General features: G+C 45.6%; 1 protein-coding gene across 1 annotated transcript in view; it reads left to right on the top strand.

The window, feature by feature from the left end:
• The window catches only part of FURIN (furin, paired basic amino acid cleaving enzyme), a 369,732-nt gene extending 360,405 nt beyond the window's left edge, over positions 1-9,327 (top strand). Inside the window, exon 16 of the mRNA XM_069625185.1 lies at positions 3,616-9,327. Coding sequence (XP_069481286.1) covers positions 3,616-4,181 — 566 coding nt within the window. The 3' untranslated portion in view covers positions 4,182-9,327. The remainder of the gene's footprint in view (positions 1-3,615) is intronic.
• The last annotated feature ends 2,709 nt before the right edge of the window (positions 9,328-12,036 follow it).

Here is a 12,036-nt window from a genome sequence, read left to right on the forward strand (position 1 = left end):
AACAGGCCTTTGTATGGCCTTCGTAGGAGCCGCCGGCACATCCGTCTGCCGGCGGATGTAAGATGCTGGATATGCGAGGCTTAGCCTCGTTGTGGCGCCGCGATGCGCCCGGCATGCGGGGGACAGGCAGGAAGTAGGACAAGGCCAGGCAGGCCTTCGTTGCAGCTTACCAGCTGTTTCAGGGTTCCAGCGATGGGGAAGGGCTCCTGCCCTCTTCCCTTGGATGGGATGACGAAGTGACTAACCGCTAAGGATCCTGTAAGGAACCGCTAAGGATCCTGTATGTAGTTTGAGCTATTAACCAACCCAACTTCCCCGTACGTTTTGTAGACTGATGGTGTAATGCAACGTCATCACTGACTTAGTTTTGGTGCAAAATGTGCTTGCAATTGTTGAAAATGTTGCGAGCTATGAGAACGGGATGCTTGTATGCTGTCCCAGCTAGGATTCATTGTTTGAATAAACCTGGGTTTTGACGTGCACCCAGGTCCTCCATCATGGATTATTATTCAGACTATTTGTTTGTTCTTGGGCGCACCTTTACACTTGTCCCCAGAAAGGGAGTCACTCCCAGTGAGGCCCCACTTGCCCAGACCACTATGGAGAGTCCTGCCTAGTGGGCTCATCTCCCTAGCCTTGAAGGGGTTGGCTCCCCTCTGGGGAGAAGAACACATTATCTGGATGTGTCACAAAGGTTGTATGCATCAGAAAGGAGATCTTTTGGGTTGTTAAGTACAGAAACACACCTAAATAGGAAATAGGAGCCCCGGAAGCAGAGAAACTGGGGAAGCCAGGGTATATTCACAGCTAGACCCCAGGTCACACTCCATAACCTGTGTAGGAGAGAATGCTGCAGGTGGCCATATACACTTTGCCATTGAGCTGGAGAGAAGTGTGTGTTTCCCTAGACTTCCAGTTCGAGGCCGCATGCTGGCATTTTCCATGTTGTCAATGTTCTTTTTTGCACTGGGAATTTTATTTTTTGCAGTGGGATAACGCGATGGAGGCAGTGGTTGAAGTGAGCGGCAGCGGTGCTCCTATACTTTTTTTAAATTACCTTGTACAGCTCCTATACTTTTATTTTAAAAAGAAACCGTTCCGGAATGGTTTTGTTTTAAAATAAAAGTGTAGGAAGAAGTTGAGACCTTTACTTTCAGTGCACTGCACTGAACGTTGCCTTAAACAGCAGGTATAAATGACAGATCATTTATACGAGAGCATTTCCTTCTATGAATGGTAAGCGTAACAGTGAAATTCGCCTCTTTGTTTCCATCTTTCACTCGTGTAACTAGAGGTCTCAATGCACGGGATGTTTTTTTCGTAAACCTCAGCTTTCAATATTCTCGGCAATGATTACAAGATACACGATTAGCAACAGAAAGCTACATGTCTGGCTTTATTATGAATCCGTGCCTAAGACGTTTAAATATGGCCGCTCTGTTCTCTTCACTCTTGTTAATCATGTCAGGATAACCGTGCGCATGCTCGCGAGGTTACCATGGGAACTATTATAAACCTAGACCGCAGCAATGCACGCTAGCTAGAGACACTGCAGCATATCGTGGACACTGCACTATAGGCTTGTCCAATATCTACGCACCGACCTGACACCCATGAGGTACGTTAATGCCACACCGTGTTCTGTAGAAGATATAATCTCTCGATACTAGATAAGAGTGATGTTAGCGACGTTAATAGTTATGGGTGCTTCCTTTTTGTTTTTTGTTTTCAATTTAAACATAGACACCAAGCCAGGTTTATGATCGATACCCGGCAAGTTGCAAGTTTCTACTACTCAAGTAACACACGAGTCGATTTTGCCTATATATATAAAGCGGTAAGCGTTCCCTTACACCATTTTTACGCTCCATACGGGCGCTTACCCTACGGTCATTCTCTCTGCATACAGTGGTATGTGGGCTTCTGTATCTCTTTACACGGATGTCGGTTCTGGCCCTTGTGGCCCCACACGGTCTAGGTATCTCACCTATGAACCTTAACTTTCCTGTGGTGCCATCCACCTGGCCACACCCTCAAGACTCGTGTACTGAGATGTATACCTCCACCAGCGGGCAGCATGCTATTTAATTCTAGCTCCGCCTTTTGGCATAGACGCTTTTCACATTGTCATACTTGCCCCTCACAACTAAATGAGGCCATTAGTCCTATCCCTTCATAGATGACATCTAAGAGCCGCCCTATGTATGTGGTTCTTTTTGTAGAGTTCCCTGGCCTCTGACCGACTCCACATTTCTAAGGACTGATTAAGAGGGGCCATATTATGACCCTCTGAAGTGGAGCAAGTTGAGGAGCCCCTACTCTCTCCGTTTGCCACGACTACACGTAGAAATCCACGCAGGTTTTTCATGTATTTTACAGTTCTTCAGCAATTGTCTAGATGATTAAAACCTGATTGATTTATGTTGTGAGCACCACGAAAGGTAATTATAACCCATCGTTAGGTTCTCTTATTTCCCCTGTTGGGGTTATAGACAGATCTACCTTAGCTATTATTTAGCTCCTGATCTGTCCATTTTCTCTTTGTATCTACAGGTTGAACGTGCACATCATACTGTTCTACTCACATAACAGTTGTTGTTTTTAAGTGGGATTGCCGTAATTTTGATACTCTTCTGATGAAAGTTCCAAGAACAGAAACATGTCAAGACAATGTCCTGGATATGTACAGGATTAGAATAATTGATGTTATCAAATACTAATCAGAAACTGAAGTACATTGTCATTTGTTTGTTGAATGTACTGTATATTTACATGTCAGCTGACCATTTGATGGAAATTGAAGAAATCCTTCCTTTTTAATTGTATTTCTCAAATAGATAGTTAATGTAGGAATTTTTGTTTGTTACTAGTTGAGTGATTTAGAACCTCTTTTATGTGTACTTAATTAAAGATTAATACGTTTTTTACTTCCTGAGTTTGATGTACAACCTGTTTTCGAACTCTGTCTCTTAAATATATTTGTTTTCCCCTCCCGGGTATAGACAGAGCAGTTTGTTGGGTTCCACGCCTACTGTGGACCACTAACTACCGGGATTCCTTTTAAATTTAGTTTTTCTCAACATGCCTGTTCCTCAGCTCACTGATGCTGCAGTCGAACATCATTCAAGACTGAGGTCTTTATTTTATGGACAGTGTTTGCTGTACTGTGCTCCACGGCTATTGCCTAGCTGCCTTCTGAAGGTCTTGTTTGAGCAGACTGCTCTCATGCAACATTTAAGCATTGACATTTTGAATGTTGGGAGTTTGATATTGGGGTGTGGGTAGGGGGGGAGGTGCTGGCGTATGATACAGGTTTTGTGGGAGGGTGGAATTTGCCTAGGACTCTAGGACCTGCCTTATTAAGAGTTCAAAATCAATTACTTGTCTCATAAATGAATGATGTTTGCTGCTGATGACCTAAATATGGTCTTAGACTGCGGGCTTTGTAATTTTAAGAAGGCTTTTCATTACATCGAGTTGCAGTTCTGCGTCTGATAGCTGAGCCGTCCTTTAGTCCGAAGCATTTAAATCCTCTTTCCTTTGACTCTTTCCCCTATGTTAAATCATTCTCTCTGCAGGATTTGTAACACCTTTGTCTATTTTTTTCCTCTGCAGTGTGTGAGGAGGGGTACTATCTGTACCAAAAGACCTGCATGAAGAGCTGTCCAACGGGGTTCACGTTTAGCACGCAACACATGGATTACGCTCTGGAGAACAGCGTGGAGCCCATCATCGCCAATGTGTGCGTTAGCTGCCATTCCTCTTGTGCCTCTTGCAAAGGTCTAACAGCCAATGACTGCACTGCTTGCCCGGCCCACTCTCACTACAACGAAGTTGACTTCAGCTGCTCGCGACAAACTCAGATCAGTCGCGAGTCGCCGCCTTTGAAGGACTGGGTGTCGCAGACGGTCGATGCACCCTCTCACCTGCCCTTTCTTATGGCCAGCATGAGCTGCGCCTTGATTGTCTTGGTTTTCATCATCGTGTTCCTCGTCCTTCAGGTGCGGGCTGGGTTCAGCCTCCAAGGAATCAAGGTCTACTCCTTGGACAACGGGATCATCTCCTACAAGGGGATCCCGTCGGACGTGTGGCAGGAGGACGGTCTCTCGGAGTCGGACATCGAGGAATATGAGGCTCGCAGCGAAAGAACTGCCTTCATAAAAGAACAAAGTACTCTTTGATGATCGCTGCTGATTGGACGCCCTTTTCACTTCCTGCTACGATGCTCCTGGCCTGTACTCACCCCCTTTGCTTTTTCACTCACCTGAAAATGTTCTGGGCATTCTGAACTCATTGATAGAAACCATGGACAAGCCTCTAGGGCAGTCCGAATCTGTCGATTGAAGGCGACCTTGATGCTCCTTAATGATTTGCTGAGACGAGGTAGGTCTTTTTGTACCTCAGCTCGTTAAAGTGCTGGAGGTATAGCTTTTATTTTCCCCATTCCCCCACCTCAAAGAAATTGGTGGTAGGGGAAGAGTAATAATCCTTGCCCCTCTTGGCACTGAGGGTATGCTCCTTTTTATAGAGCCCTAACTGACATTGTGATCATAATTGGTAAGGCTGGGTTTTCACACTTATATGTACACGTTGAAATGTTGGAACAGGACCCAGAAGGTTGTAATTTAGATTAACTCCCGTTCAATGCTTTTGAAGGACTACTGTCGAAGATCACATAAGGAAATCATGCCACCTTGGTGAGTGGGGACACAAGATTGTTGCTTCTCTGCCTCCCACCCAGGTACATGCAGAAGTAGTGAGCCTCCTGCATACATTGGTATGGCAATCTTCGGAGCCTGTGCGGTGTCCTCATGTTTTGCATACAGCGGCCAATGCATACTGAGGAGTGTCAGGAGTTGGGGTTCTGCTGTGTGCTGGTGGGTTTTGGGGGGGCGAGGGGCAGGGATTTTCTTTTGTCTGAATGGGCGAGGGGGGCGAAGGGATGAGCGCTCAAATCTGATGCATCAAAAATGAAGTTGCTCTCGTTTGAAACACTGCAAATTCAAGGAACTGCTGTTTAACAATACAAAGTGTTCTTCTCTTTGCAAAATACTATATTAAAATGGGGATTCCGTTTCTTGCACGTGCACTGTTATATGCACGTGCGCACCCCTAAACTGCATGACCTAGTGCTGAGACAATCTGATGGGTGCATTAGCCTTCAGTACTGTGGGGATATGTTCAGGTGTGCACTCCTGAAAGTGCACAGACTTCGAATGGGCTTTTATTCACACACGTTAGGATTTGGATGCATGGGTACACGCTCATGTAGGCGGGATATTTTGCAATAACGTACACGTGTTAACATTGGCACGTGCATGCATATGAACTTGCTCATAGAATCCATGATTCTTGCATGAATTCACGGGTACAGGAACATGGAAAGTCTTTCCCAACACGTCGTTCGTAGTCCAGTTCCAGGTTTCCTTAGAGGGGCGGGCCGGTAGTCCTCTCCGACCTTTCTCTCGCACCTCACCCTGAAAGCTAGAGCCCAAATAAATGGAACACTGGTCCCCCGAATTGATCACGATTTATCCCACCAATCGGAAAACCTGAAACGCTTTCCTTTCTGAAGGGAAATTCGCAGCTTCTGGAAGTTGGCACATTTGATGGTAATTGATCAACAGGAGGATCTTCACCCAAGAGTCAGTGCTACAGTCCTAAGGCAGGCGGGCCAGGGCAGCAATTGGCTTATTCCTTGGCAGGGTCGTGCATCCCAAGGGCCTGGCGGGCTGGGGAAGGAATCGGGTGAGTACCGTAGGTCTCCCTGTCTTGAATGCAAGTGAAAAAGATTCCATCTGGACCCATCTTCCGAATTCCTTACGCATCCTCTGAGGTCATATGCAAGCAGGCCTGGAGCCAACCAGGAGCCTGCGCCATGTGGTGGGTGTAGGGAGGCTGCTGAAAGAGATCTGTCCAGGTGCATCAAGGCACGCAGCTGCCATGTGACTGATTTTATATTTTTCTTCCACGTAGTGTAAACTTTTCTTGCACTGTTGGACCTCGGCCAAAATGGCTTCTTCCGGATGGGAAGCACCTGGCACCATCGTCCACATTGCATTGCAGACTCCTTGCGTAGCTTCTAGAATGTAGTGTTATTCAGGGCTTCAATCTGGTTGGACGCTTTGTGTTGCAGCATGCAACTGCAGTCACAATTTGGTGGAAGAACTAATAAAGCTTTGTTTCTATGGGGGGTTATTAATGTTAGAAATGCTTTACAATACAGGAAAGCACTGTTGCAAGCACCTCGTACACATGTACCGCTTTATCTGTTGCCTCCAAACACATTTTACAAAATGGATATGTGAGGAAAACAAACCAACAGTCTCCCTAATTCCTTGTCCAGTCTTGTGTTCTCCAGATCATGAGAAAATCTTCAAATGTTTTTAGGCCAAATCCTCATTCACATGGCCACTTTGCAACAAGTACCTAGCCTCTACTTCTGCAGCTGTTCCCCCTTGAGTTCTTGTGCTGGGAAAGTCTTCGGCTTCCTGGTTCAGGAGAATGGGAATGGCGAATGGGTTTCACCACCTGAAGGTGTTTGTTCATAGTCCTGCAGAGACTTGCATATTAATGCTGTCGGGATAGCAGCAATGCTTCTGGATTTCGATGTGGTTTCAGATTCTGATTAGCCTTTGCTGTTCTGCTCACTTTCCTCTTGATTCTTGCCACAAGCCTACGAGGGCAAGAAACCCCATCTCTCCGTGCGTGGACATCTTAAGATGTATTCTTGGTCCTAAACGTGGCGCATCTAAATCCCTGAGGTATTCATCGAATGTTCGGAAATATCTCTCTCCTTTTGCGGAAGAGCCTGCTTTTCATAGATGCTCAAAGCCAAATGATCCTACAATCACAAATAATTTTGATTTGGATTCCAAATATCCACATGAAATCAAAATCTGTAATAGTTTGCTCCGGGCACCTACATTCCATACTTTACAATGGTCCAGCCACTACCTGTAAACGTTTGTGGTGATCTCAAAGTCCTTATTACTGTGACTGCTATCCTCTTGGTCCCTGAATTGGGGCGCTCCAATGGTATCCCCCGTCCCCACAGGATAACATGACCCTCCTTCTCTTGATTTCTTCAGACCCCCCCCCCACCCACCTTGGCGGCGTTGCATTAGTGTGACAGTTTGCTTCAAAAGCTTCTGCTCGTAGTACTGGCAGTGGATGCAGGCAGCTCTGGGGGGTGGGTACATGGGAGAGGGGTGGCTAGTACTAACATAGAATGGGCAGTATGGCAAGAATTGATAGTACAAGGTCCTCCCCAATAGCTCAGTCATCCTGGAGCTCACCCATGTGCAGCTTCCTTCGCACCCCAAGTCTTCTGTTGACGAGCCATTGTAGGGCTACTGAGATTGCCTCACCAGCCTCACGGCACCCTTTATGTGGCATTGATACTGCTAGCTAGATCTAGGCCCGGCTAAAGTAAACCATGTGCCCCTTTCGGCTGAAAAAAGCTCTAAGCAAATGGTGAGCCAGAAGGAGAGGGTGCTTGAGTGAATGCCAATGAGCAAAGTCACACTCATTGTGAGGTGCGACAAGAACTCTGTTTGGAGGTCATGTCCCCAATCACAGAGGTATACTTCATCACATGTCCTTGTAAAGGAATTTAGAGCCTATCGTAGTGAATTTTAGGTGTCCAGTCTATAGTAAATTTAAAGTGCCATGGGTTCAGTGCATTCTAAGACTGTTCCAGTTGCGATGGGTAGCATGTGCTGTGCCGGTGGTTACTTGCTAGGACGGCCAGGGCCACTCTAGTTCTGCTGAGATCCTAGAGCATGAACAGAAATGTCACAATTTCTCTCTTCGCCAAGGACCTCTTGACTCAAGACTTTCTCTTGCTTTTTCCTCAGACATTTATGTGCTTCAACTAAACCTTTTGTATATAGAAATAGAGCAAGGCCTACACAAGAGTCCGTTATGTGGAAGTGTGCATGCGCTCTCTCACTCTCACTCTCACACTCACTCACTCACTCACTCACTCACTCAGTCACTCCTCAAACGAAGACTTGTTGTGATGTACAAACTAGGAATGTTGCACAACTTTAGCCTTTTGGAAGAAGATTGGTGGGCTTTCCAGTATGCCAAAGACTGTCAAGGATTGGGAAGCGGAAGCCCCTAATTTCCATATCTGTAGGCCTTTGCTTATTTGATCACTGCCACTGATGCTTGCCATGTTTTGTGGGTCATACAGTCGTCCAATCATTCTGTCCTTGACCCTTTTCTACACAGAGCCTGACAACAAAATATATGTGTATTGGAGGGTGTAATAAATGTCCTTTAATGTTTTCTTTTGGGTACACAGTTGATTGCTAGTGGCATAGAAAATGGATGGGTATTGAAATGCAAAAGGCTGTAATCCTTGCTCTGTTCCTGGACTTGTTTAGGGAGGGGGTTCCCTAAAGTTCACCCAATGTTTTCGTCTACCTTATACTCTGACACTGGTACGCCTGTGAACCTTAATCTGGTGATCATTTGGCATAAGAGACATTACGCAATCTTTGATCTGGTGATGATTTGGCATAAGAGACATTATGCAATCTTTGAAGTCCTGTTCATGGAATGGAGATCTGTCGGCTGAAGGATGAGCTTGCTTCTGTGCCTTCTCCCTGCTCATGGATCCTTCTAGAGGAAACCTTGCGGCTCTCGTTCCCTGGCCCTGCTTCCTCTGAGTAGGTTCATGACTGTGCCTCCTCCAATTAGCAATAGAACAGCGGCCGTCTACTTTTGCTGTACTCCTAGTAGGGCAATGGGGCACCCACTAGTGAAGACTACTTGCATCACCCATCATGGGGTCTGCTCCTTGCAACGGAATGGCAATACGTGCACATAGCACATGGAGACTTCATTTTGTAAGAGTCCTCAACAAGCTTTAGCCTGTGTTAAACTTTTTCTAATTACTGAGAAACAAAGCATATTTCTTTGACTAAAGAAATCGAAATACTTCTGCGTGAGGCGCCTCTCTATAGAGCAGTCGCCCAATGCAAGGAGTGTTCAATGGGGTGGGGCGGTGGAGAGGAAAGCAGGGTATTGCGATGGTGCCCCTCTGAGATGGGGCGCCGGTAGCTCTGCTGTGAGTGTACACGCTGAATCACGTGTGCTTGAACATTAATGTATCTGGGGTAGGTTTTTGGGGCCGGCCTAAAGAATTCCGATGAGGCTTATTTTTGTATCATACCATTTTTTGTGCACAGTAATTGTTTTGTAATTTAAAATGAGGTTTAAAAAATTGCTTCTGACAATTTTTTTTATTTAATGGATGTGGATATACTGTTGAATAGAAGGATTTAAAGTTATTAAATAATAAACTATGCAAAGGAACCTGTGTGTCTTTACTTTTTTTCTCCAATCTCAAGCTGGTCCTACTGCCTGTCCTGCAGATGTTGCATTGATTTCATGCTGTTTTAAGGTCTGCAGACGCTCACATGGTTTTGAAACTGAAAGAGAGGTGGGTTGGCTAGGGGAGACCTCAACTAAATACCCCCGCCGCAGTTGCCCTTTATAGAATTGTCGCACAGTTCTCTGCACACTGAGCTATCCCAATATGCATAATGAGTTATCAAATACAGAACAATCTCAGGGTCTGAGCACAGATAGTTGTATGCGCATTAAGTGGAAAGCCACCCAAACCAGATGTGAGAAGCCTAGAAGAGAGGCACTGCATCAAAACAGCTGGGGCATAACCAGTGAAGAAAGACTCTCACAGTCTGAGAACAGATGATCATAGAAGTGTAGAAAGGGGCAGATGAAACCCCCTGCCGAGTACTCCTAAGGAGAAGGCCTGGAAAGAGGTTACAAACTACTGCGTAGCAAGAGAGGTTATTGTAAAAGACTTTTGGAAAAGGGGGCCACAGAAAGCAGGAGAAAGAAATGTGCTCTGAAGACGCTTCAAGAGCCTACGTGTTCCACCGAGAGGTGGTATGATTCAAGACTATTGAATCCCCCGGAGGGGGGCCAGGAGAAGACAAACCATTAGTGGCAGGGCCAGATGGGTAGTTTGGACGGAGGACATATTTCCTTTTTACTTTCACAGTGGACGAGCATGGTAGCTTTTTTCTTTTTTGATGGGTGGGATATTCCCTTTAGTTGTAGGGAAAGTTAGGCCTTCTACTTAATAATTTCATTAAAAAACGGGCTCATGCGTTCCAAGTGTCCGACTCCTTCTGACCCATCACACATGGTGTTAGAAGGCGGGATGTTGACCAACTGATAGACGATGGGGACCCATATTGTTTACTAAAGTAAGTCAAAAAGCCAGAGCCCCTACTGTGGCTGCTGAAGAGTCAATATATTTTGATGTCCTTATTACTGAGGAAATCCTGATCCTCCCAGTGAGAGATGATCGATACCCACAGGGCTTGTTCTAGCAACCCCTAAAGGTACATATATTCGGCTAGCCTGGTGACATGGCTTAGGCATCATGGCTGAAGTCATAGACCCTGACTTTAGGGGGGGGACATTAACGACTGACTAAACAAGCATGGTAGTTATCACTATACCGTTAAAGAAGGGGAGAAAATCACCTAAGGGATACTTGAGAAATCTTTATTCCCCATACCACAAGAAAGAAGAGTTAGAAGAAACCGAGAGGGGTTCAGAAAAACTGATGTTTCCCAACAGAAAGGGAATGTAAGAAATCGCCCCTTCCAGACGTAGCTTTCACACAAAGCTGAGGCCTTGGGGAGGGTGACTCCTTAGGACCCATAGAAGGCTGGTGTTTGAAATGGCCCATGCCTACTTAATGGCTGCCCATCCGAGTAAGGAAAACGGTCAAGTCGTAGACCGGTTCTGTTGGACGGATGGTTTTGCTGATGTTAAAAACTATGTAATGGCATGTGACATCAGTCCGAAGACCGCAACCTCTCTGGTTCGGACAGCACCCCTACAGCCCCTACCAGTTATCAAGGTCCCATTCTCTAGGATAGTGATGAACATAGTAGGCCCACAAAACAATTCTGAGTTGGGAAATCGCTATAGTCTAGTAATTGTAAGACTACACCACCAGGTATCACAAGGTGTTTCCCCTCTGCAACACCACCCCCCCCCCAACACGTTCCGAAACACCTACTACCCTTTCTATCCAGGGGGGGCATTAACAAAGGGAATTCATACCAGCCAGGGTACCACCTTTATGTCATGACTAATGAAAGAAGTTATTGACCATAAAAACTCTCTGAACATCATGTTACCATCTACAGACCGATGTCTTATAGAGCGGTTTAACCAGACCCTAAAGAAAATGTTATAAAAGTTGGTAGAAACGGATGGGGAACATTGGGATGTAATGGTACATTTGGCCCTGTTCGCAGTCAGGAAGACCCCTAAAGAGTTCCCTCCTAGGTTAGTCCCCTTTTGAAATGCTATACAGAATGGAATCCCAGGATGGTTTGGACATCTTGCAGGAAACCTGGGAGGAGAGAGAGTAGGCTATATTACCTTTCTCCCAAATGGGCCGGAAATTAAAAGGCCATATGACTGCAGTAGGTGAAATTGTCGAGCAACACTTGGGTTAAGCGCAAGAACAGCAAAAGAACACATATAATAAACATTCTGTAACCCAATCCTTTTCTATCAGACAATCCATGTTAGTCCTCCTGCCAACTTGGGACAACAAAATCATCTCTTTGTGGCATTGACCCTACAAGGGTCTAGAGAAAAAAGGTCCCATGAACTAGTTTCACAATCTGATAGGCACCAAAAAACCCAGGTTTGTTATGTAAATTCCTTGAAGGATTGGCAAGTAGACCCTAGTGAAACTACTACAGTCACTATGGCCGCCCTCCTCGCTGACTCGGAAGTGGAGAGCAAGCTAATTCCAGCCAAGTTGTCACCATCCCATCAGAAAGACCCAGGCAACTTAATACTTCAATTTTTGAAGGTGTTTTCAGACCAACCTGGGCGGGTTAATCATTTTTTTTCATTACATCTCGACTCCGAATGGAAAAACTATTAACCTCAAACCCTATAGGATCCCTGAGGCTAGAAGGAAAACTATTGGCCAGGATAAAGAGATGCTCAAGGCTGATATCA

This window comes from Ambystoma mexicanum, chromosome 11 (genome assembly GCF_040938575.1).
Source record: "Ambystoma mexicanum isolate Mex_15411 chromosome 11, UKY_AmexF1_1, whole genome shotgun sequence".
Classification (NCBI taxonomy): domain Eukaryota; kingdom Metazoa; phylum Chordata; class Amphibia; order Caudata; family Ambystomatidae; genus Ambystoma; species Ambystoma mexicanum.